This window comes from Barbus barbus (genome assembly GCF_936440315.1).
Source record: "Barbus barbus genome assembly, chromosome: 23".
NCBI classification, from domain to species: Eukaryota; Metazoa; Chordata; class Actinopteri; order Cypriniformes; family Cyprinidae; genus Barbus; species Barbus barbus.
In genome coordinates, this window is record NC_136751.1 from 18,724,079 (window position 1) to 18,750,956 (window position 26,878).

The 26,878-nt window shown below is 39.9% G+C and overlaps 2 protein-coding genes across 6 annotated transcripts in view; both read right to left on the reverse strand.

Annotated features, from left to right (window-relative positions):
* Positions 1-5,286: 5,286 nt before the first annotated feature.
* Positions 5,287-10,713, reverse strand: LOC306842652 (transcriptional repressor CTCF-like). Of its 3 annotated transcripts, XM_079373614.1 has the most exons (13): positions 10,532-10,713; positions 9,044-9,152; positions 8,302-8,838; positions 7,864-8,206; positions 7,581-7,751; positions 7,362-7,495; positions 7,152-7,272; positions 6,890-7,039; positions 6,594-6,754; positions 6,307-6,489; positions 6,082-6,223; positions 5,629-5,835; positions 5,287-5,536 (listed from the first exon to the last, which is right to left on the reverse strand). In XM_079373614.1, the coding sequence occupies exons 2-13, from the start codon at positions 9,065-9,067 to the stop codon at positions 5,313-5,315; spliced, it is 2,397 nt and encodes a 798-aa protein (XP_079229740.1). In that variant the 5' UTR covers positions 9,068-9,152; positions 10,532-10,713; the 3' UTR covers positions 5,287-5,312. The 3 variants fall into 3 exon arrangements, with proteins under 3 accessions (XP_079229740.1, XP_079229741.1, XP_079229742.1); XM_079373615.1 differs by lacking the exon at positions 9,044-9,152 and having other exon boundaries at positions 10,532-10,711; XM_079373616.1 differs by lacking the exons at positions 9,044-9,152; positions 10,532-10,713 and adding an exon at positions 9,490-10,520.
* Positions 10,714-11,968: 1,255 nt separating this feature from the next.
* The window catches only part of LOC306842654 (rho family-interacting cell polarization regulator 1-like), a 74,809-nt gene continuing 59,899 nt past the window's right edge, over positions 11,969-26,878 (reverse strand). For all 3 annotated transcript variants that reach the window (XM_079373621.1, XM_079373620.1, XM_079373619.1), the window contains exons 10-22: positions 26,471-26,596; positions 25,464-25,612; positions 25,218-25,347; positions 21,234-22,196; positions 19,491-19,624; positions 19,061-19,217; positions 17,363-17,498; positions 16,997-17,158; positions 16,544-16,702; positions 15,192-15,388; positions 14,297-14,380; positions 13,970-14,060; positions 11,969-13,655 (exon numbers count right to left, since the gene is read on the reverse strand). In XM_079373621.1, coding sequence (XP_079229747.1) covers positions 13,558-13,655; positions 13,970-14,060; positions 14,297-14,380; positions 15,192-15,388; positions 16,544-16,702; positions 16,997-17,158; positions 17,363-17,498; positions 19,061-19,217; positions 19,491-19,624; positions 21,234-22,196; positions 25,218-25,347; positions 25,464-25,612; positions 26,471-26,596 — 2,586 coding nt within the window. In that variant the 3' untranslated portion in view covers positions 11,969-13,557. The remainder of the gene's footprint in view (positions 13,656-13,969; positions 14,061-14,296; positions 14,381-15,191; positions 15,389-16,543; positions 16,703-16,996; positions 17,159-17,362; positions 17,499-19,060; positions 19,218-19,490; positions 19,625-21,233; positions 22,197-25,217; positions 25,348-25,463; positions 25,613-26,470; positions 26,597-26,878) is intronic.

Genomic DNA, 26,878 nt, shown 5'->3' on the forward strand with positions numbered 1-26,878 from the left:
CACCAGTTCTGGGAACCACGGCTGATTGAGCCATTTCGGTGCCACTAACAGAACAGATTCCTTTTCCTCTCTGATTTTGCAAAGCACGCAAGGCAGGAGTTTCACTGGAGGAGAGCCATACTTGCGTACTTTCGGCCAGCTGTGAGCTAGTGCATCCACTCCCAGGGGAGAGTGTGTCAGTGAATAAAACAGCAGGCAGTGACTGTTCTCCGCTGATGCGAAGAGATCCACCTCCGCTCTGCCGAATACACTCCAAATCATTTTGACTGTCAGAGGGTGTAATCTCCACTCCCTGTGGATTACCCCGCCCCTCGACAGTAAATCCGCGCCGTAATTCAGGCGTCTGGGGACATGTACTGCACGGATGGAGAGGAGGTGAGGAGGTGTCGATCTGCCCACAGAAGGAGGTCTCTCACCAGCCGCAGCAGTGGTCGCAAGCTCACGCCGCCTTGGTGATTTATAAACGTTACCACTGTCATGCTGTCCGTCCTGATGAGAACGTGACGGTGAAGAATGTCTGAGAGAAAGCACTCGAGCGCTAGGTGTACAGCACGGAGCTCCAGACAGTTTATGTGCTATGACTTCTCCGTTTCTGACCATGTCCCGAAGGCTGGTCTGCCATAACATACGGCTCCCCAGCCCGTGCTCGATGCATCTGTCGTAACATTCTTTCTCCTGATCACTTGGCCAATACAAACACCCCGGCGATACAGAGTCATATTGCGCCAAGGGGTCAGCGTGTGCAAACGTTCTGTGGCACCCGGCTCTTTAGCCAGAGCTGAAGCGGTCGCATATGTAGGAGCCCTAGATTGCAGACTGTGGAAGCAGCAGCCATCTGGCCGAGCGTCCTCTGAAAGCATTTTAGCGGGGAAGAACGCCCTAGTTTGAAGACTGTGAGAGAGCTGATCAGTTTTTGTGAGCGCTCCTCCGACAAACGCTCTCACATATTGATTGAGTTCAAGGAAGTGGCTAATGGCCTTCGACTGCTTCTGTGCTTCAACGAAGCGCTCCGTGAACGTCTCCACCGCCGCTCCGAAGAGACCTGAGGGGTTCACGGGAGCATCCAGAAGGGCCGTTTTCTCTGAGTCCTTCAACTCGGTCAGAGTAAGCCACAGGTGACGATCTAACACCACAAGATTCCCTATATTGCGGCAGATCGCTTGAGCTGTCACCTTCGTCGCTCTGAGGGCCAGATCCATGGTGCGTCGAAGCTCTTTAAACACTTTGGGGCCCGGCCCATGCTCATCCAGAGACTTGAGCAGCTTGGCCTGATATACCTGGAGTATCGCCATCACGTGCAGTGCTGAAGCTGCCTGGCCTGCCGCAGAGAAAAAATTTGCCGGCAAGGTTTGCAGTGGCATCCACAGAAGACAGGAGAGAGGTTCCCGGATTATGCATCCGACTGGTGAACGGCACATTCCACGACTTTTTTATCTCGTCGTGCACCTCGGGGAACAAGGGGCCGGGTCTCCGTGGGGTGTCTTTGCGGCCGCGATCCCACTGGAGGTACCACTCGTCCAGACGGCTTCTGGCCGGCTCGGCAGGAGGCGCCCACTCCAACCCGGGCTCATCCACTGCCTTGGACAGGACGCTTAGGAGCTCGACATCACTGTGATGGAGGTCCCCCGCGTCGCTGCCGTGGGGTGCAGTGTAATCCAGCGGGCTGTTGGACCACTCCTCTCTCGCAGACGCTGCCACCGAAATGGCATCATCCTCCTCTTCAGTGCCCTCCATGGCACCGAAAGACACCACATCTTGAGCGTCGGGGGAGGGGCGGAGATCAGAGATCATGAAGCACAGTCGAAAGGGACCTGCAGCAGGGGGGTGAGGAGCGCGTGGGCACTGAGCCGGCGCGGGCTCGCCACCTGATCCTGACAGATCTGCATCAGAAACTCGCGGCACTTTCCTCCTTGGCTCAAAAGAGGCTGCAGAGGAAGAGCACTGCAAAGCTAGTTGGAGAGTTCATCGCCTTGGACGATGGCCACACGGAGCCGGAGACTCATATCTCCGCAGTGGGGGCAGTCCGACCCCCCAAGTGCCGCCTCTGCGTGGGCACGACCCACGATTCGTGGCCATCAGAGAGTTTGATTGGCTCCGCACAGGAGAGGCAATCGCAAGTCATCTTGCTTCCGAAGCTCACCGGAATACAGCAGGGGAAGAAAAGGCGTGTCCGCTGCAGCGTGTAGATCACGGTGAGTAGTCTTGTTGATAAGTTTTCTGCTTCTAGTAGAAGGTTGGCTGAAGAAAAAGATTCTGAATGGATGACGTACAAGCACTGCCTTATAGAGTGGGATTCCCTGTCATATTTTGCGCGCTTGAACGCCATTGGCCAGTTTCACTGGCGTGATTCAATAAGGCTTCAGAAGTATTAGAGAAAAAGGTATTTCCCATAGTGACCGAATTGAAGGGGAACATCCTTTGTTGTTAAAATAAATACCATGAACTGCATACAAACATATACAGAAAACCTATCTTCACAATTATAGGTCTATTTGCTTTCATATTTCATGTGTAGAAAAATATTTATCTGTTTTTATATACGGAAGGGCAAGAGATATGATCACATAATTGACAGGTCTAGATGAAGGAGCTTTGACTCAAACACTCTAGTGCTAGTGGAAGAAAATGGACGGTGCTCGTCAAATCACATAATTCAGTGTTGAATTAATATGTTATTCTGTATAAAAAAACATGTGAGAATAGTCTGTTCTTAAACACCAACAATAACAAGAACTCGTCATTCACTTCTCTCTTGCGGAGAAAGTCCTCTACGTCGGTGTTTTTACGCTCGTGCTCAATAGTCTTCTGAGCTTTTAGCGCCACCGCGTCGACCTTTTCGGTAACAGCAGTTGCTCTGGTCATGTGATGTAATGCTCAAATCGTATTCAAATCGCTTTGCGAAACTCAAAAGATTCGTCGGACTGGAAGAAGAAAAAAAAAACATTCGCATTTTCGGTGCGCGAATGTTCGCGGACTGTGTGGAAAGGCCTTTAAAGCTTGTTGGCTGGTCAGCAGGCTGGTTTTGGACACTTCTTTAGCTGGTAAGTCTGGGAGACCAGCTTGACCAGCCAAAAAGCTTATGCTGGTTTTAGCGGGGGTTTTTTGGAAAAGGCACTACCCAACTGTAAGACTTTTTTTCTTTAAAAATATTGTGTATTCTGTATATATATATGTCAGATATTGAAGCCAGTCTTTTAAGTTTTTTTTCTGTCAATTAGCACAATTTCTTAATTCTGTTAATCTGGGTGTCTCTCAAAAACTGAGGCCAACAACCAGTCAGTTTCAAAATGAAATACAAAACCTGCGCCAACTGAAATAAAACAAGTTGACAAAAAGATTGAATCCAAGATTTGATGATATCAGCACAATGAGAAATTTTTAAAGGCTGCTCATTTTTGACCAGCAACATCAAATTAGATCCTTTTTGCACAGTAAAGGGTTAAAATTTCAGACGCTTGGCAGATCTAAATATCTTATGTTTTTAACATTTTTAAACAGCCAGAGGTTCTTATTAAACCAAAAGAACCATGAGTCAAATTGTAATTAAATGCACATACATTATTAATTTTATTCCACATTTGTAACTAGGTAAAGATTGAAACAGTCTGTGATTCAAGAAGCATACAATTGTATCAAATTCCAGAAATAAAATGAAGAAAGAGACATTAAATTAGGACAATATTTTTTATTAGCTGTACAGCAATACATATTCCACACCATCTTACCTCATATGACCTCTATACCCCACCCAGCCATAATAAATGTCTTTCTAAGGTTGATTTTCTGACCATTGTAAAATTCACACAGTACAGCTAGGTTAAAAAAAAAAAAAAAAAAAAAAGCATTAACCTAGAATTTTAAGAGCTTAAAAAAAGAAAGCAATTTAAATGCAATTACATGTTGAAGGAAAACTTCATTCTGAATCAGAAAAAAAAGAAAAGAAATAAAGGGCATTGCTCTTTTGAACAAGTGACAAACTTTTTTACAAATATCCTATCCAAGCTTCCCCTTCTAGAAACAATTTGTATCAAAATAGCTTCCTCGAACACTCATATTAAACTTTTTAAATTAAATGTGGTCTGAAAAAACCTATTGTAAACTTTAAATCTCCTTTCAGAATCCATGAAATTATTAACTCAGGTCATAGTTTAATATCAGGGGTGGTTGTTGGGAACACAACCACATCGAAACCAATCCAAATGATTGGAGACATGCACGTCGCTGTACCTGCCCAGTTCCGTCCCTTTTCCTCCTTTTACAAAAGCTAGAACAAAATCCGACATGGAAGCCTATTCGTCAGGTGGTACAATATTAGAGCCACTGTCTCAACGCCTTTAAGCAGCGGTAAAAAGATGAAGCAACCCCTCCCCATCAAGCGAGTTGAGCAGACCAAATGCAACGATTCAAGCTACAGAAGGACAGAAAGAACGGGTTATACAGCCTACATGATTCTTCAGGCTTTTATTGTTTTTTACCAAGCCTTCAGTGGCATGTTTCCAAACAACTACTGTTAAAAGCCATTACCCTAGCATTCAAGGTCATCAATTCACTAGAAAAAGATTAAAATGGTCATAATAAAACAAAATAAAAATTATTTACAAGCAAGACTAGCGAAGATTACCTTTTTTTGTACAACTTTATCAACCGCAGGTTTTTTTATATGGATGAATGAATGTCTGTCATCGTCCCTGGCTTGATAATCAGATGGCTACATTTCTACACTCTCTAACAATCAACTGTGACCAGTGAAAGAGCACATGAGGAACAGACTGCGAATAAAAGTAATCATTAATCTCAAACATTGAAGGGGTTGTCTTGGACAGAAGGGGTAAAGACACCCATTTTTACAGCAGTGACGGCGATTCTAGACATCAACGCTTGACCAGGCACAAAATTATCATTTCTCAATATTGCCATGGTAATTGAAATGACAAGTAAAGATGGCAGGTTAGCAGAGTAAAGAAACCTCTAGATGCGTCTATTATACCACATAATGTCTGAGACATTACTGCTCTCGAAAACCATCTCGCCTCTCCACGTACAAAGAACACCGCAAAAAGAAATCCGCAGTTGAACTACTGGTATGATAGAAACAGTAGAAAAGCGCAGCTTTGTGATCATCATGAAAAGACAAAATGTAAGAAACTTCAGGACGTTCAGAATTTGGGGTTTATAGTCTTTAAGAAATTTGATGCAAGACAAGAGGACAGCGCTGTATTAAAGGAGGTGAAGAAAGAGAAATGTGAGCATGTGTGTGTATATATATATATATATATATATATGTGTGATCCGCCTGTGCATGTATCCCCAGATCACCGGTCCATCATGCTAAGGATCATTTCAGGAGTAAGATCACCATTAGGCGCAGCTTCAGGGACCGTTAGCTGCACTGTTTCTACACCAGCCTCAACAGCCTCCACTTCCTCCACCACTGGCTGGGCAGCTGCAGCTGCATCAGCACCCTCAGGCTCCTTCTTCACGATGATGTTCTCAATGGCCCCTGTGCTTTCATCTTCCACCTGGATAATGGCAGCAGCTGCTCGGAGAAGCAGAGAGAATCTTTTTGTTAAACCTAGGTAAAGGAGATTCTGAATGGTTTATTTTAATATGCTGCAGTGCATAAGTTACCTGTGGTGGTTTTGGCGACAGACTTGGTAGGAGAAGGTTTGGGTGCGTTCTTCGGGGGTCTGCCGCGTTTCCTCTTGACGGGAGGTTCGGCTGGTGCAGGGATGGGAATGCTGGGTGGAGCCTGTTCCACATCCATCTGGTCATCATCAAGAAACTCCTCATCTTCATCTTCATCAATGTCATCAAGGTCAGGTTCTCCATGCTCATCTGAGATAGTCAGGTCACAGCGTTACAATTTTCATAAAACAGTCTTGATTTTTATTTAGCTCTTTGAATCATATCCATTCCATTCTTAAAAACCCACATTTATAAAAAAATTAAATAAAAAAAAATAAATAAATAAAAAAAAAGTCCAGATAATCCAGTTCATATTGACGGATTTCATGCAAGGATTTGATGAAACCACAAATACAACCACCAGCATAGTAGCAGAACTACAGCCAAACTACTTACCACTATCTTCATCATCATCATCATCCTTTCTAGAGCGCATCTTCCTCTTTCGGCCTCCACGGCCCCTTTTGGTTGGAGCTCCATTCTCTCCTTCAGCAGAATCCATACCAGTGCAGTTCTCTGCATGTCTGGCCATGGTATTCTGTTCAAAATACACACAATTTGTTAAACACTTTACCGTATAGTCTCCCTGAAATACATCCAACTTATTTCAAAATACCATACCCTTCGAGTAAAGGTCTTGCCACACTTAGTACATACAAAGGATGTGGGTACAAAATTGGGGTCGTGATAGCGCCGAAAGTGCATGTCCAGCAGCTGTTTCTGTCTGAAAGTTTTCTCGCATTGGCTGCAGGCGTATGGCTTCTCTCCAGTGTGGGTGCGCTTGTGCATGACCATGTGACGCTCCTGTTAGCAAGAACACAGTAAATGTGAAGCAGAGTTTCCTACACCATGATTAATGCTGCATATAAAATTTTAATTTGGAGAGAATTTTGCATGAGCTGTCTGACCTGACGGCATGCATAGTCACACTGATCACACTTGAAGCGTTTCTCATTTTTGTGGGACTTCTGATGCTGGATGAGAGCATAGCGCTCATGGAACACTGCATCACAGTAACGGCACTTCCTGCCTTGCTCAATGTAGGAATGCTGCTTACGGAGATGCACACCTGCAAGGGACACAGCAATTGTGTAAACATCAATACAGCCCAAGTATGTTCAAAGTTGACATTGCTACTAAAAAGCACATAAGTAACCAGCAGCAACAACTACAAAACAGTAAATGCTGAACATCGCAGTTTTACCAAGATCACTCTTGCGGGCAATAACTGTGTCGCAGTGGGGGCAGTGAAATTTCGCCACATTTTCTGTGTGCTTCTGCAGTATGTGCATCTTCATGGTACCACTCTGGGTAAAACGTGCATGACAGATATAGCACTCATAGGGCTTCTCTCCTGTAGAACAGATAAAAAAAATGTTTTCAATGTTTTAAATGTCAACTCTATTTATCTAACCCATTTAGTTGACAATAACACAATCTGAGAAAAAATGGTAAGTGCTGCTGACCTGAGTGGGTCCTCATGTGTCTCTTCAGCTTATAGGTATCTCTGCTAGCATAACTGCACAGACTGCACTGGAACGGACGCTCTCCAGTGTGGGAGCGAATGTGGCGCTTCAGCTTGCTAACCTGCAAAGTTTCAAGGCTTAGGTCAATTTGGAAAGCATCTTTCCATGAAGAAAAAAAAAAGAAACTCAACATGATGCACTCAGACCAACCTCTACACTGGCATAGTCACACATGGAGCACTTGAATGGTTTCTCATGAGTGTGCTTGTAGCGTCGGTGTCGCACCAGCTCTCCACTGGTGACGAAGGCCATGTCACAGTCAGTGCACTTGTGTGGTCTGGTGCCTGTCAGAAAGGAAGAAAAAGGCTGTTTCAATTTCTAATTCACACAAGATAGCCTATAATTTCTAATGCACTTTAGATCACATACCTGTGTGGGTGTTGAGGTGGTTCCTCAGCAACGTCACAGTCCTGAAGGCTCGTCCACAAAGATGGCACTTATGAGGCCTCTCATCCGTGTGGCTCTTCATGTGGCGGTCCAGATTGGAACGGCGCGGACAAGTGTAACTGCACAGCTCACACTGGAATGTCTTCTTAACACCTGCACGCACACACAGCGATTTAGACCCAACACCGATCTGATACTAACACTATAATGTGCAAGTGAAAAGCAGACATGTAAGTGTTCAGTCTGTTTAATCACACATTCTCACCTTTCTTCTTGATTTTGGTTGGTTTGGGCGGTTTCATGTTACCCACAACTTTCTCAGCATTGACTTCAGAGAGCAGTCCCTCCTGCTGTTCCTCCTCAAAGTCATACACAGACACATCCATGTCTTTATCGCCCTCTGTGTTGTAACGCAGCTTGCTTTTCTTAGTCTTCTTGGCCTTTTTAACAGGGGGTGTGTAGTCTGGATCTTTGGACCAGGCAGGGTCTTCATTTTGGGCTTCAACCATATCCTCCTCCTCCTCCTGCTGTTGAGGCTGATCATCTTGGGCCTGGAGCTCATCTTGCTCCACAGTTTCCACTTCTCCATTTGCACCCACCTTGACCACCTGTAGGAGATTATATAACATTTAGATTCACCAAAAAGTCACAGAGCATCGCATTTGAAATGTGTAGCCAGATCAAAACAAAAAATATGACCAACCTGGAAGCCCTCAGGCAATGGCAGGGTGTGACAGATGACCGGCTCCCCATCTTTAGGCATGGCAGTAGCGTCCACCAGCGTCCCCTGCAGCTCTTCTACAGTGGCGGCAGTGACAGGCACAGCTGAAACAGGCACCTGCACCAGCTGCAGCTCTCCCAAGCCCAACTGCTGCTCCTCCATGTTCACCACCTGGAGGGTGATGATCTGAGTATCATCAACAGTGGTAACCGTGGCTTCATGGGCAGCACCAGCAACACCAACAGGTGCCCCGACAGCAGCTTCCATGACTTCTGTCTTCATCTGGAGCAGGGCAGGGTCTAGGGAGTCAATCACCATCATCTCCACACTGCTGTTGACAGCTTCCACAACAGGTTCTCCTTCAACCTGGGCTTGCTCTAACCCAGCAGCCTGCAGCAATTCAGCGCCCACGTCATCATCTTCTCGTCGCCTTTGGTATGTCTTACATTCCTTGGCCTTGAAAGCATCCCCTGCATCTTCCACCACTGCCTCAGTCGGTCCCCCTTCCATGGGTAATACCTACACCGTTTAAAAGCAAAAAAGTTAGAATGCAGCATTAATTGTAGAATGTTTTCCTACCTGACTGCATTTGGACTGTGTTTGATTACTTGCACATACTAAGACAGTCTGCTATCAACCTTGCAAATGGTGAACAACAGAATTGAGTTGGCGTTACCATAGACACCCAAGACTTCTGTGATTGTATAGCATCCTGTAAGTTTACCTGTATCAAAAATGAATACTTCATCTCTCTACACCTGTGCCTCCACCACTTTCTGCCTCCGATGAACGAACTACCTGTCTCAACTTTGCTTCTTACTACCTAGCTCAACCTGTAGGGATGCAAACAAATCATCAATGTCCAAAACAAAACACTTTTGGTATACAGGTCATATTAGTCAAAGATTGATTGACACCCCTTTTTAGTTATTTAGTGTGCATGCATTTATATCAGGTAACGTTAGTTGCTTACCACTAACAATAAACAACCTCGGCAAACTTGCAAAACTTGAACGTTACTTTCATTATACCAAAAATCACGTATTGAACTCTTGATTCGGCGCCAGAAAGCCTCATCTGAACCGATTCATTTCTACTTCCTCATGATCGCGCATTTGGCCCCCAACCATTAAACCGACAAAACAGTGCAAGTGTGTCCACCATCCTTACCTTTACACGTTTTAAAACACCCTTATGATTTTCCACAGCAAGAGGGCATTCTGAGATGGTGAATCGTGTTTTTGTACCACTACCGGTCGGGTTGTAGAGGGAGCTCTCTACAGTTTCTACCCCCTCTGTCGTTTGTTGCTTGAGGTTGGTCTTTCAATAAGAGTGAGCGATCGCACCGAGACCGAAGACCGCGGCGATTCAGCGGTGTTTTCAGGCGATAAACAACGGGATTCGGGAAGTGCTCGTCAGCGAGGCTCGGTCTTATTTATCGAAAATGGCCATCAGTGTCATTTAGCAACGACATCTTCCTCGTTTGATTTTAATCTGCGCAATACGCTAGCAACGGCGACAGAACTAGTGCTAACACGCCAGAGAGGCATCTGATGTTTATACATTTAAACCTATCATTTTTTATTCCAGGAGTGATAAAGACCAACGAGTGAACACAGGCCGCAGTGATGGGACTTTATTATCGCCGAACCGGGTCAATGTTTCATCGACTCGGGTTTGAATTTAACTGCTCGAGGAGGGGCGCGAACACCGCGACAGGCGTGAGCTTAAATTTATTTTACGCCTTAAAATGGCACACATTCCGCTTAAAATCTCGCGGATTTGACGTTTGTGAATTTACATGCTTGTTTTAAGCTGTTTGGGTGTGGCAGGACTGGAAATTGGTTAACTTTGAGAAGCATATTAGCTGGTTGGCTAAGTGCGCGTGCAGAAACGGCGGGTTTCTAAAGACAGGAAACAAAGAGAAGAAACAGAAAATGGACGCCTGGCCTAAAGGTTGAATCAAACATCCTGACGTTAAATAATGGCATCTTGGTGAAATGCTGTCTGATATAGTTTCAATAGTGCTTAATAATCGGGCTGAAGCCCGAACTTCTGGGTTATAAATGTTTTTTGCTAAATTTTCGATAACGATAGAGGGAGACAAACACCCCCCGCCAGCCGCCTGGACTGGGAGCCCCATCGTGACACCTAGAGGCCGATTAAAGCTCCTGCAAAACTCCCCCCTTTCGGAAAAGTAGTGCCGTTTTACCTGCGTTTGGTGATTTACTCTCGCGTTGAATTCGACAGAAAGCCCAGGGTTTGTTCTTCCTTCAGTACGAGACGGAGTAAACTGCGTCCTTCACCTCCGGCGGTTTTAATCCTCTCCCGCTTTTGCAGAGTAGGCTCCGCACAAAATGGCGGCCTTTAGCGGCTGTTGCGCATGCGCGTCACGCAGGGGGGCGGTGGCGTGGGGGAGGGCTGTAAACACAAGCAGTGTGCGGATTGGCCGTGTGGGGCGCTACTTTTGAATTACGGATGTGGGCTGTTTTTTTTTTTTTTTTTATTTTAAGAAAAGCGTTGAGTAAAATGTCTGTCTAAATATTATGTCATACATTGCAGCTGATCCTCTTATCACAATATTAGAAGATAATATGATAGTTTAACCGCCCAAATTGGAAATATAAGAGGGATTGATAGTGAGAGAGCCTGCTTTTTTATTGTGTTTGTGTATGTATATATATATATATATATACACACTATATTGCCAAAAGTATTGGGTCACCCCCTTCTAATGAACATGATTGACTACTTTAGTCATTTCTATGAGTACAAATCTTAATGTTGAAGCATATAATGATATTCTAGGGAATTGTGTGCTTCTAATTTTATAGCAACAGTTTGGACAGGACCCTTTTCTACTCTAACATGACAGTGCTTCTGTGTATACGGCACGGTTCAAAAAGACATGATTGATTCAGTCAGTGTGGAAGAACTTGACTGGTCTGCAGAAAGTCAAGTCCTGATCCCAGCTGAACACCTCTGATGTGACTTTATATGCAGACCTTGAGCCAAAAACTCATCACCAAACACCAATGACGTGTACATAAGGGTACTGTCATTTTAGACACGTGGAAATACAAATTTTAAATACGTTTATTGTTTCCATCTTTGTTGCCACAGTTTTGTTAGTGCCTTTTTCTGTTCTAAAGAAGGGGGTGTCCCAAAACTTTTGTCCTTATAGTGTCATTAAGTCATTGGTGTTTGGTGATGAGTTTTTGGCTCAAGGTCTGCATATAAAGTCACATCAGAGGTGTTCAGCTGGGATCAGGACTTGGCTTTCTGCAGACCAGTCAAGTTCTTCCACACTGACTGAATCAATCCTTTTCTTTTTGAACCGTGCCGTATACACAGAAGCACTGTCATGTTAGAGTAGAAAAGGGTTCTGTCCAAACTGTTGCTATAAAATTAGAAGCACACAATTCCCTAGAATATCATTATATGCTTTAACATTAAGATTTGTACTCATAGAAATGACTAAAGTAGTCAAACATGTTCATTAGAAGGGGGTGACCCAATACTTTTGGCAATATAGTGTATATATATATATATATATATATATATATATATATACACACACACATACACCATGTAGGTGCATGTGAATTTTTTTTAATCTTTTTTCTCTCACCTTTTTTTTTTTATCTGTAGCCTATCATCAAAAACAAACCTTATGAAAATATCATGTAGGTACCCTGTTTTAATCAATACACTATTGAAACCGAGTCTCTTATGTAATGCTGTTTTTTTCCCTTGATAATGACCATTTGAGCATGCATGTATTAAAGTGGAAATGCTCCAATTATGTAATTCCTTTATTTTCCAAGTTTCTTAGTGACAAAGTACAAATAACAGGTATCAAATATGTTAATAAATAAGTCACCCAAGTTTTAGTGTCCATAATTTTAATGTTTCCTTTACAGTTGATGTCAGCAATATCCTTGTCAATATACATATTTAGAGTAAATAAAATAAAAAAAATCAAAAGTAAATCACTTCTTTAATGCTGCACAATCTGTAGATAATAATGAAAAATATATTTAAATCTGTTCTGCAGTTTGCAATCCTAAACCGCAGTGTTGAGTTTTAAATAAAGTCCATCTCATTCTCTTTCTCCCCATACTACTTTGAGGCACTTATACACTGAAGAGGCGTTCTTTGTCATATTTAAGTCTGGAACAGATTGAACTAGAAAATAATGTTATGTAAAAATGTAAGAACCTACTCTGGTTCCAACTCAGAACCTTTCTGTCTAGCAGCACTGGAGAAATGCTCTGAGTCAAACATGATCCATGGCCATTCTACAGATCACAAGCGTGGAAAGGTTGTCGGAACCTCTTGCAAAAGGCAATATTCACCACAGTTTACAGCTTTCACTCATAATAATGATGACATCTTCAAAAATGAATAAAAAATTAACAGCTTCACTTTTACAGCAGGAGGGGCGCGTGGCTTAAATGTGAAGTGCATGGTGAATCAAATCAGATCTGTATTGGCTATTGAGCATTTAAACATTTAAACTAAATTACAACACAAAACCTTTACACTTCCAATGGAATATAGATATATATTCTGTATCAATAAAGCATATGACAGTATGGAATGGCACTGTTACTATGGCAACAAGGTCCCTATGAAAGTTTGGGATAAGGAAATACTTTCCAAGATCCCCATCCTACATTTCGAGCTGGAGACCCCCTCAAGTACCAACATACATTCTCCAATCATTATGTACACACACATAAGCACTCCTCACAAAGTGGACAATCAGATTCTCCATGTACTCTGCAGGTAGTCACTGCCTTACTTGCACCAATAAAGTGAAAACCACACTTTATCTCCCATCACTTGTATTGCTGATCAGCGTCCAGCTTCATTCCATGAATCATGAAGGCAACTCCATTGGGCCGAATCTTAAGGCAGCAAAACATTGTTTATAAACCCATTCCCACTATTTTACCTCATCACTTTACAGTAGTTGAACTTAGGCCATATCCAAAATATTAATAACATACAGACTGACATACAAGTCCTCTGTCCAATGATTGTATAACATCCGTCCACGTCTTTGAGGACGATGCTGACACTCCATCTGTAAGAGCGTAATCACGCTGATTTGTGTCATTAAAACAGTTTGATCGTTTTTTCTTAATAGTGTGCATTTAAAGTTTGTAATTCGCATGATCATGACTGTGAGGATACTGAGACGCAAGTACAAGTATCGGTCAGTTGATTGTGTTAGAAAGCCGTACTGGCCATGCTGCCGGGCGCAAAGAGCCGGGACATTCCGTCTTGTGAGGACTCTAGGTGTCGATGGGCCATCTTCCCCTCCTCACCTGCAATTAAAACAAATGAAACGCAAATAAGAGACTTTTTTTACAGACTGGAATACTTTTTTTGCAGATTAAATATTTTTTTCAGCTGAAAATAAGTATAAAATTGTACATTCACTATAAAAATCTTGCAAATTTTAATTTTTTAATTAATTTCCCTGTCTCTTACAGCCTGGAAATTCATTTTTAAATTCTCTGATCTTTGCAAGTTTTCCATAAACACGTTTGGAACACGTTTGCGGCAGATCCATTCTTTCACTTTCATTACCGATCTTTCCTTCATGGATCCATTTCCTGTTGTTTAGTCCACTGCTTACCTAGCACAAGCAGAGCTTGTTTGGCAGCATCCCTCACATCCTCCTTATCTGTCCGGCACAGATACACCAGCTGCTCGATGCTCTCTTTGGCCTGTGATGCACAAACACAGACAGCAAGGCACTTTACTTAAAGTCCTCCACCAACACTGAGGTATGATGCTGCATATAATCTGATTCCCACTCAGATTACTAGAGAACATTAACCACCAGGCTCTTGATGTTATGCAAGCATATATACGTATATATACACAGTGTGGGGAAAAAATACATCTTGATTGAGTGGTGCTGGGTTATTGAAGAGAGATGTTTATACATGCATGAACTGACCTTCAGACATGCGAGTGCTTTACATCCACACACCCGCGTGTCAACACTTTCATCCTCCAGCAACTCTAGACAGCTCACCAACGCCTGAGGCAGAACAGTAATGAGAGACACTGAGTGGATCAAATCAATATTCTTTCTGAATAACAAAGCATCACAACTTCTTTGCACTTAATAGTCACGATTAGGGATGCACCAATATTAACCCTTGTGATGTGCATAATAATAATTCCTTTACCTAATTTGGTGTTTTCGGTAAAAAATGGCCAGCCTTTGAATAATTGCTTGTACATCTCTAATTACACTAAACCATAAACAAATTTTGGATTCAATCTTTTTTTGTTTTCTTTCTGTTAGCACGTTTTGTATTTTGTTTTGGAACTGACTGGTTGTAGGCCTTATTGAACAGCTGATGCACCTCAGTGAAAAAAGCTTTATTGAATATGAATCCAATATTTGGTAATAATGCAGTATAAGATGTTTATAACAATTTTTGTAGGCAGGTCATTTTTTGACAAGTGAAAAAAGATGGGAAAAGGTAAAAATTATACATTTTTAAATGATCAATTATCATTTTTGAGGGGAAAGTTGTTATATCCTGTGTGAGGAAAATTAGTAATATTTAGTCCAACGCAATAACATTACGTAGTATTTCCAAGAAAAAGAAAATCCTGTCCAGGTCATTTTACAGATTTTTTATGTTTCTCGTGATCTTAAACACCATGTGATCTCATACTTAAAGTTGTTACTGTTGTAAAAAACTATTTTTCCAATATTTGTGTCCATACTTATATCTATAATCATCTACAATATCTATACTACTAATATATGCAAATCTACTGAAACTGTTACCTCTAAAAGAACAAACAGGAGTTTGTGGCGTTTGCACATATCTTACCCTCTCCCTATGGCGGGTTTGGTCAGCTAGACTCCGCAGCAGGGAGCTGGCTGCACTGCACACTTTCCCCCTCGGATCCCTCAGTAGCAGACTGACGACACGCAAGCCCTCCCTCTTCAGACTGCACTCTGGAGGCTTCTTCAAAGATTTTACCAGAACATCCTGATCTCCAGACTGCAGGCACTGAACTAGCCACACTGTAGGAGGAGGAGAACAAAAGAGACATGGGTGAAACCGATACACTGCTGCGAGAACATTAAGTGGGGGAGGAATGGAAAGATGCACCAAGAAACTATGACGAGAAGTGGAATGGGGTGATAATTGGGGCGCTTGGGACGGAAGGGGTTGATACTACAGATCTGTAACGCAATCACTCTTGCTAATGAATGTTTGAGGATAGACGAGTATAGTCCATTAACACTTAAGGGGCGTTCAAACTTAAAACAATCTGCAACGACCAGACATTGTTCATTTTCAGAGTGAGTTCTCAATTTCTAATGACGTGAAAAACTTTCAATGGAAACTGGATTTTGCATTCAAACCACATTTCGGATCATATTCTCTTGTCAAGCATCAAGTACAAAATCAAATCTAGTTAATATGAAAGCAATTTTAACGCTAGAGGAAGCTGCATTGTTGGTCAAAGTAGGAATTTTTGCTTCTGAATGTAGTAACAGTAATGGTGAGCTAAACTCATTCTTAAAATACGATCCTGAATACATGGGATATAATGTGGGTAAAAAATAAGATGTCACACTATTTTGAAAACAAAAAACGTTTTCTTGCCACTAAAAATGAACACTGGTAGTAAGAATGCGTTTGATAAACAGTGTTTTTTTTTGTTTTAAGGATCAACTTAAAATATATTTTTAGATTTATGCTTACAGCAATAATAAAACTCTCTATGGTCTAAAAATAAATAAATCTACTGCTAAACATTTTGGGGCTGGTAAGACTTTTTTGTATTTTTAAAATAGGTCTCTTCTGCTCACCAAGGATGCATTTATTTGATCTAAAATACAGTTAAAACAATAATACTGTGGAATATTATTACAATTGAAAATAATTGTTTTCCATTTTAATATATTTACAGCATCCATGATCACATGATATTTCAGAATTCATTCTAACATGCTGTTTTGGTGCACAAGAAACACTTTGTCTTATAATTATTATTATTCCAGGACTCTTTGATAAATAGAAAGTTAAAAATAGCATCTATTTGCGACATCATAAATGTCTTTACTATCACTTTTTGATCAATTTAATTTGTCCTTTATTGGAAAACAAGACAAAAAACATGATTTTATGAAGTGAACGCACTACTCCCTTTTTATGACACTCAAACATACCTTCTTCAGCCAGCTCAGGAATGTGGGTGTCCAAGTCATTCACCCCCTCTGCTTCCAGGTAGCTCCAAAACTGAAAGAGAGTGAGAGTCTCTTTGTACGCACCTCCTGCACGCCTGGGCAGCTTCCTCTCCAAGATGCGCTCCAGCAGACGCAGAAACACTAACACACACACACACAAGTTCAGTGTCACAGAGTGTCAAAGAAAATCTGATTTAGTCTATTGAAATATACACACTTTTAATTACACCCGGTATCATCAGAAACAATGATTAGCAGGATATTAAATCCTTCCCAGAGATGAAATACAGGAAGTTAAGTTTGTAATTTATATTGATTAATGGATTGTACAGCAATTTCAATCTAGAAACCAATCTCCAAATAACTCATTTACAGTGCTTGTTCATGCATTAATACCCAACACTCACACACACACACACACACACACACACATACCTGTGTCTGTGAATCCTGCTCCCCTCTCAGGGAGTTTGCTGGCGTAAGTGTCGCTGAGTGCCTGTAAGAAGGCCTCTGTGGAAGTGCTGTAGACGCTGCAGCCATCTGTGCACTGCCTCCACAGCAACACAGCCCCCTGGCACTGATCTAACTGAGGAACAACTGCTCCGACATGTAAAGAGAATGTGGGAAATAAAGAAGGTTGTGAGGAAAAACTAAAAATCTCTGAAGTAACATTCTGTTGTAGAATGTAAGGCCTGTGGTGCATAAAAGCACGTATGAGCATTTGCAAAGAAATGAGTACAACAGGTAAGATACAACTGCAAAGATAACAAAACTAGAGCATTATAACAGTTTGAGACTCACCTTCCTCTGGTTGGATGACTTCGCCCCTCGAGTCCTTCACAACCCATCGTATGAGCTCGAGGACTCTCGCCTCCCTGAGAAGTCGGTCCAGAGCGTACATCTCCCCACAGCGCAGAGGCCCGAATGTGCCTAACCTCTGATTACAATAACAAAGCACAGAGTATGAATACAGATTCTAGACTTCTGTTGGTTGAAATATATTTACTTTACTTTTAGTCATTTAGCAGACGCTTTTATCCAAAGCGACTTACAAATCAGAAGTAACTGAAACTAAAAGTCAAAACTCTGTAAATACTATATACACACACATTTAAGAAAATAAAGAAATTAAGTAAAATTGACAAATGCATACAAAAACATTTCAATACTAAACATTTAAATGAAACATAAAAACAATTCAAAATATTAAAACAACAAAAGGTATGAGTATAATAATGCTTCTAACATAACACTAAGCTAAACACCAAAAAACAACTACGTGTATGTACAGCCACACAAATATACATACATATAAAAATAAATTCAATATATATATTATTTCATTTCCATATAGTATGAAGTACTAAAATAACTCAAATTAAATAAAACTAAAACTGAATAAACAACCTATACAGACATCAACACTGAGCAAGCACACGTTTTAAAACAACTTACACATGTAAGAAATGGTTATATATTTAAAAAAACACTTAAGTTCAAGGAAACAGAAAAAAAGAGCAGAATTTGTTTTCTTGCCATTAAAAATGAACACCCTGCAAGGAAAATAGTTTGTATCCTGTTTGTGATCTCCTTTGGAAAACAGTGTTTTGCTGCTTTAGGTACCAACTTAAAATATATACATACATATTTCTGCCTAAAACAATAATAAAACTGTCCACGGTGTAAAAAAACAGTTATAGTATTAAAGTACTTAAAGTTTATGCTGCATTAATTTGATCAAAAATACAGCAAAAACTGTTTGTAACAATTTAAAATAACCATTTTCTATTTCAACATATTAATTAATCAAATTAATGCTAATTAGTGCTGTCAAAAGATTTATCGCGATTAATCGCATTCCAAAATAAACGTTTTTGTTTACATAATATGTGTGTGTACTTTGTAAATTTATTATGTATATATAAATACACAGACAGTATATATTTTGAAAATATTTACATGCATTTACATATGTTTATATTCATATAATTTATATTATATAAATATATTTGTGTGTCAACCTAACATATTTTTCTGAAATATATACTTGCATGTATGTGGATTAATATATACATAATAAATATACAAAGTACACACACATATATTATGTAAACAAAATCGGATGCGATTCATCGCGATTGACAGCACTAATCCTAATTAAACACATATAGATATATAAACACTCAAGTTTTACTTTTAGACAATTATATTTTTTTGGACATACCTTATAATTTCAGACATCATTATTATTACTTATTCAAGTTTTAACATTTTTTTTGTTTAAAACTTCTTAGTTATAGGCCTGGTATCACAGACGGGGCAGCCAAGACTAGGCCTTAGTTTAATTAAGAAATTAAAGCAGATTATGTTTTTACATGTATATTCAATGCCATAGAAAAATGAACTGAATTCTGCACACATTCTCCGTATTTCAAGTTGTTCCCCCTGTATATGGGACTTAACGTCCATATCTAGTACTATAAGACTACAGTAACTGACCAGCAGCTGTGAGCTACAGTTCTTCAGATGAACCTGCAGGGTGTGATCTAGAGTCTGATAGCCTGTGCTGAGAGGACCGGAGGGAGCATCCCAACATCGCGCTTCACAGCCCTCATCCTCTCCTGCGCTTTCTACAGCCGCTGGCCGCTCCACGGCGCTGTATCCATCACAACACATGAGAACAAACACACGTCAGAAAATGGCAACACAATATATTCAGAAAAAGTAAAGAGTTGGGATTGAACAGATAAAGTTTTGAAATCAATCACTCAATCTAACGCTTCTCCTTCAAGTCACTAGGTGGCAGTAGTGTAACATAACATTATAGAAGCAATGCATTTTGATGAAAACCTTGGTTGAACCTAATTTCTTTTTGGCCTATAAAATATCATTTGACAGCAGAAAGATGAACCATTTCTCAAGTTCTGACCTGTCTGTCACACTCTGCCTTTCACCATCCTCCTCCTCCTCTTCCTCCAGGTCTGATGTATTTAGGAAGTCAAAGCTCCCTAGAGCCGTCTCAACAGTCAAACTGACACTGGATGAGCGACTACGACTCCGTACCTGCAGATACACACATTTGCAAAATTACAAATAAATGTACAGTTATACAAATAATGTATCAAACAGTTATAAAAAATTCCATCTAAATTATTAGCTGAAAGAAACCCCAGAATTTAAGGTTTAAATTTAACGTTCATGTATTAGTTGTAAGATAATGTCAATTACCAAAACATTTTTGACTTGAAGCATTTCCAGTGTATTGGGAAAAGACTTCACATCAGAATACGTGTCAAAATGCACAAAAGTATAGCCAAACGATTATAAACATGAGGCTTGTTTGATAGAATAGTAAACTAACCTTGTCTGTGCAAGTTACATCTAATCTTTCATCAAATATGCACGCTTCTGATTTTAAACTCTCGTGAATACATTAAACAAAACACTTCTAAGGAAAATGCAATACTGGAAAAGCAGTGTTTGTTTTTACAAATAAAGGAAAAATTATCTCTGTTAATCCACAACATGACACAGACACTGCCAGTAGACAGTTAACTTATAAAGCCAATTCTGGAAAAAGACACATTGTGTTTATTCTATGACTAAGCTAAGTTGTGCTGGGAAAACCTCTCTGCAGACACAGGATGAAGCGGTTAATAGTGAAAGCAAAGGTCATGTCTTTGATGAACTCTATTGTTCCACTGATGAAGACCAAAGTCTCTGGACCCAAACCCGGATCTGAGACTTTGATGGTTATCGTGGGGCTTGGATTCGAGCAATAGCCAAAGGCTTTAGCGACCAAAGCATCGAGAATCTAAGTCAACCAGGAAGTGTTACACCCTAAATCTGTGAACCCTCACTGCATGCTGGAAAGGACAGAGTTTAAAGCAGCGTTTTCTTCACTTTCAACCTCTTTGACCTTCTCAAACTCATAACCGTTTCCAAATGTTGATCAAAGATGGAGATCTAGATATCTAACTTGATTTGAAAGTAATGGTGCATATACTGACGCAATAAATGGGTCAAATTTAAATAATAAAAAAATCATGTGCTGTAAAAAGTAATAATATTTTCCACAACTTAAATATATCTTGAGTCTACACATCAGGATAACTTTTTTCAAATTGAAGATTTATGATTCACATCTGTAATTCTTTAAGAATAATCATATTATTATTTTAGAAACACTTCACCAACATTTCTTACATAAATACATATTTATAATATATATTTCTAATCATTTCTAATATGTTTTCAATTATTTTTTGAGGATGTTTTTTCTGCATGTTGGTTGCGGTGTCACCATATGACTTGGTAGACAATTTTTTCTTTCAAATATTAAGTAGCAGTTTCAAATATTGAGTAGTTTTGGTAAGAACATCTTTTAAGTAGTAATAATAAATGACTATGTCCAACTATTTAATAAAGTTTTCTTTTTAAGAATTTCAGAAGGTTTTTCTTCCAGGGTATTTTATCACCCTGACATTTTCGACCTTAGATTTACCTTAAAATAAAGAAATTTTAATACAAAACATACTCGTCAAAGAAGAACAGTTTTGAAATTGCTTGAATTGCATTATTTATGTACTTGTGAATAAAAGAACCGATCCGAACCAAAAAAATTATTTAATTTTACCAACCCTGACCCACAACAATAAGGTTCAGCACTCACTGTTAGTGCCTCCTCCAACAGCTTCAGCTCTTGCTCTAGGACCTGTAGTTCTGGAAACTGGCCTCTGTAGTCATCAAGGGAGGACAAAACGGCACCAAGGGCCTCCTCCAAACTGCTGTCTGCTGATTGTCCCTCCAAATCACCCGTAGGTCTGGTGTCTACTGAAGAACCAGACTTCTCTGCCAGCAGGTCGTCCGTTTGTGTCTTTGTGAGGTGTGGCTCATGAGAGGAATCAGTCCTTGGATCCTCGGAGTCCATCTGCAGGGACAAAGCATTAGCATTGGGGAAGGAGTCTTTGTCTCCACAGGTGGGCCTAGACGTGGGCTCTGTAGCTTTTTCAGAGTCGAAAGCTGTGGTTTCTGCAGGAGAGCTACTTTCTGAACAGTTCAGTGGCTCAGCGGGACAGGATGGCTCACTCGTGGATCGATCAGGAATGGGGCAGGTCTCCTGAGTGTCTGGTACTACACAACATGGTTCTGCTCGGAGGGGCATATCCATAGCAATGTCACTTACAAATACCGATGAGACCACAGAAGTCACTTCATTGGCCTCCGAGGATTCCCTAGCCAGTCTATCTGTCAAAACACCATCTGCGCTGTTCTCGTTGATGTGGCTAAGGGAGCGAGAATAACGGGGATGGCCATTGGGCACTTCCTGTTTCACAGGAGCCTCAGTGGTGACTGTTATGGTGGCTATTGGTTTCTTCAGATCCTCCTCTTCTTCCTCCTCCTCGTCCTCTTCTTTCTGATTGGCCAGGCGGGTGGGAGTAGAGGTCGCCGATTCTCGGGGTGCAAATGAGATTTCAATGGCAGGAGGAGCAGTTTGTACCTCAGGTTGTACTAAGTTCTTGTGTGCATGGCGCATTCCCAAGGAAAGCTGAGGACTGGAGGAATCATCAGAGGATTCGGAAGAGTTTGACCACGCCGTTCCGTTCTCCATCTCCTCTGGTCTCCTCAACATATTCTAGTGGGGAAGAAAGAGATTATGAGGACATAAACAAATGATTATACATTATAAATAATTTATGTAAAGACTCTTTCACATGACTCACAATAATGTACCTCAAAGCATCAAACTCTTTGGAGCAAAGCTGGAACACAGCACTCAAATTTAAATACACTGAGTTCTATGGACAAAGTTGATGACACTGACTACTATTCAACAGTTTGTGGTGGGTAATATTTTTAAAAAGTTCTTGACAGAAGTCTCTTATGCCTACTAAGGCTGCATTTATTTTATTAATTAAAAAACAGTAATATTATTAAAATGTTAAATAACTTTTTTCAGATTTTTTCAGATCATTCAGTATCTTATGCTCACCATGGCTACATTTATTTGATCAAAAATAAAGTAAAAACAGTAATATTCTGCAATATTACGATCATACTCTTTTCCATTTTAATATATTTTGAAATGTAATTTATTCCTGCAATGGCAAATCATTTTTTACCAGCCATTACTCCGATATTTTGTGATGATCCTTCACAAATCATTCTAATATGCTGATTTGATACTCAAGAAACAATTTCTTATTACAATGTTAAATCAATGTTAAAAAAACAGTTGCACTACATATTTTACTTTTCTTTTTTTTTGATAAACAGAAAGTTTGAAGGACCAGGATTTATTTGAAATATGAATCTTGTTACATTACCATAAATGTCTTTACTATCACAACTTACGTGTGTGTGTGTGTGTGTGTGTGTGTGAATATATACTATAAATAAAGATTTCTGTCTTTCCTTATTCAAATACTTGACTTGAAGTTACAAAGACTGCAGAGTGGACTAACTTGTCTTATAGAGTCTGTAAAAATATCCTTCGTGGTGCTTGCATTGAAGCTCAGATGGAGTCATGTGAAAGTCAATCATTTCATAATCTACCATAAAGTCCACCGTGAGAGATATATGCTAAAACAATATATGAGGACTGTGAGCAGACAGCAGGCTAGTTTTAGGAGGCAGAGGACAGTACAGTAGGATGATAGGAGTGTGTTCACTGTCACTCAGCATTAGTGTGTATCTTTGGACACGGAGCTTCATTATACTGGAGAGCAGACTGGCGTCAGGCCCAGAGAACTAACACACTCCCTGCTCCCTCTAATTAACTTCCCTCGCTCGGCTAATGTGACCACCCTTCAAAACAATAACAGCATCAATTAATGCATTATTGACGGCTGTAGATGCTACTATTGTCACTCACAGTCGGACAGACAACAAATAATATGCACAAGAATCCTATTTGCTCTATTTAATTATAGACAACTGACAGTAACGACAGGACACAGTGGAAATCATCACTACAACAACAATAATTTCCTAGATAGACAGCAGACACTACTCATTACGAGAAGGACCATACAAACCTGTTTCTGTCACACCTTTACAGCCAACTACTGACTACTAACTAAAGCTACACAACTAGCTCTACGGGCCGACCTCACTTACATGGCTGGAAAGCAGAGATGAACCCAGGTGGACCGAGGTGACATCGCTGCATGAGCAGCTCTGAGTCAGCTTCTCTGTCAGTGTGTCTCTGAACACATCCAATAAGGACCAGCGCTGTTTGGACATCATGCTCTGTGGAGCTGTCTGCATGCAGTCAGCGGGAGAGCATGAGAATTTTGAGTCTATGGTAATCTGACCTAGCAAGTTATGAGCTTTCCAGACTTAACTCATCTGAGCTTACCCGAGATGGAGCCATAAGTTATCGTGACCTTGTGAGATCAAGATGCTTCTGAGAAATGACTATTAAATCTATGTGGAGTATATTGTGCTAATTTAAATTTTAAGAGGGACTGGAGAACTGTAAGATCTCCATTAGGACAGAGGAGAGAGATCTGTGGTATATCGACATTACGGTGGTATGCACTTAGCAGAAATGTCTGGTTTGAATCAATTCATATTAAATGTATCACCCTTGAATATTTCAAAAGCAAAGCACATGAGCTATAACAGCAGATATAATCTAAGGACATATTACGTATATGTATGGGATTGAAAATTTAGCTTAAACCTCGAAAGGGTTAAATATAATTGGTTTGAAAAAATATAAAAACAAAAAGACATTTAAGATTCTGTACCATTTCTAGGTCACTAATCAAATAAACAAATTTGTGGCACTGATCATGTGATTCCTCTGTATGAATGGATGGAGGGATATTCCACTGAAGCACATTATACCTTTTGGATCATTGTCAGATCTTGCTAGAGCAAATCATCATCAGGTCTGACACAAACTGGTGAAGCTCATGCAGCTTGATTTCTCACATTTTCACATTTACTATTATAAATTATAGTAAATAAAATTAAATAAAATGTGCAAATTATTATAAATATTATAGTATTATAACATTAATTGTTTTGAGTTATTTTGGATTATATCATTTGTTATAAAATTAAAATATACAAGTTTTAAAAACTATTTAAATTCAAGTTGTTTGTAAAAACAAGTGTATCGAAAAACACAATAAAATTGTATATAATAGTTCATCTTCGGAAGACAAATTATGTTATTTTTATTGAAATATGGGAGCTTTCTGACCCTGCATAGACAGCAACGCGACTACCACATTCAAGGCCCAGAGAGGTAGCAAGGACATTGTTAAAACATCAGAGGTTCAAACTTTATTTTAAGAAGCTACGAAAATACTATGTGCGCAAAGAAAACAAAAATAACAACTTTAATCAACAATTTCTTCTGTTTTTTTTTATTAAATTTTTTTAAATGTCCTTACTATGTTTTATGGCCTTGTTCGGTTGCAGGGTCAGAAAGCTCTTGGATTTCATCAAAAATATCGTAATTTATGTTCTGAAGATGAACGAATGTCTTACGGGTTTGGAACGACATGAGGGTGAGTAATTAATGACAGAATTTTCATTTTTGGGTGAACTACCCCTTCAAGTTATAGACTTTTGGATCCCACCGTATATATTCAAAGGACATTAGATCAAACTAGTATATGCTCTGAATGGACAGACTCACATAGAAGGCCTGCTCTCGTAGAGAGGGTGTATCTGGAGGACTCTGGTTGTAGGTAGAGAAGCGTTTGTTGACAGTAGGAGCTTTGTTCACGGTGCTAGCTGAGGACGACTGGTCATCTTTGTCGAATGGACTACAGAAGAAAAGAGAGAGTTTTATTTTAACAGGGCATTTAAAATAAATAAAAAATGCAGCTATGTGATCTGGCAATGGGTGACATTTGATGGGATCCCTCAAAGCTGTACTTACTTCCAGGTGACCTCTAGACTGAGCTTAATGGTGCCCAAGTCATTGATATCCACAGCTACTGTTTGAGGCAGGGCAGCAAACAGATCCTTCGTCTCACACGAGACACTTCCCACCACCACGTGATTGGCCAGACTCTTTAGCTCCGTCACCTTGACAACCACATACGAGATGTTTATTTAGGAGGAAATGTCATCATCAGTTTCATGACCAACACAATGTCACGAGTTTTGTTCTATATTAGTAACCACTTGTTACATAGGTTTCGTGTTTTGTGAGAAGATGCACTTAAACATATTTAACTTCCATATTATCATTATTTTAAAATGACATGATATTTATTGGGAAATGTGTAGGATATAATTTTTTCCTTTGAGATTTGACCAAACTTTGAAGAATGCTTGAAGAACATTTTAGGCTATGATATTGTTTCTATTTGAAAAATGTAACATTAATTAATCTAATTATTACATAATTAAGTTTATTATTTAATTTTATAATAGAATAATATAGAATAAAAATGCACAATGCACAGTAAATTTTGTAGTTATTATGGAGTCACACTGCACTTTGAATCAGACCCAACAGTATATTTTACATCTCTCAGGCCAATCGAAAACATTTTGACAAACATCAGCTGCATTCTCTTCATTCCCTAGAGTCTCTCTGTTTTAATATCGCTGTCTTCTGTAAATTTCCCTTCACTCTATCCCATGCACTCTTCCTGTCTCTATCTCCCTGCCTTTCTCTCTCTGTCCTGGAGTGATGTTCCCTTCCTCTCACATACAGTTACATGTCATGGAACCATTGGGAGAGAAAAACAAGTCAAAGTCCAGCTGCTGTGCTGTTATGTGCATTAATGTCTCAGATTGATGTGACTGTGGTGCACATGTGAGTGTGACAGGAAGGACAGACAGAGACTAATAATATGTGTGAGAGAAATAGAAATGGAGAAAAAACATATGACAATATAAAAACAAATGTAACTGTATTTTCAAATAAAAAATAACCTTTATAGACAAGAACTCTGTGATAAGGGGGAGGAAGACCATCTCCTCACTATCCCACACTTGCTTGCCATTGATTTCAATCCGACCCCGCAGTTTCCACCGCTGTCGACCGTACTTCATAAAGATCTGTGGAGGTATTGAAAAAACACAGAAAAATCCATTAACAAATGATTAAAATTATATCTTAATCAGTATAATAATTATATTAATAACAATAATATTTTAAAAGTATTATTATATTTAAATTTACAGGTTATTTCTACTGAGAAACAAGACAAAAATACTGATTAAGAAGTTTGATCTGTGGAGGTATCTTTAAAATCACACCTTCATTTAGTCAAAATTAAACTATTATTATTATTATTGTTAATATTCTTAATTAAAAATATTCAAATTCATTGCCAAAGG

Coding starts and splice junctions, on each gene's coding strand:
- LOC306842652 (XM_079373614.1), bottom strand. CDS start 9,067: ATGAAGTATTCATTTTTGATACAG. Junction 8,207..8,301: donor CATTGCCTGAGGGCTTCCAG/GTTGGTCATATT, acceptor AATCTCCTACAG/GTGGTCAAGGTGGGTGCAAA. Junction 5,836..6,081: donor TGATGATGATGAAGATAGTG/GTAAGTAGTTTG, acceptor TGACTATCTCAG/ATGAGCATGGAGAACCTGAC.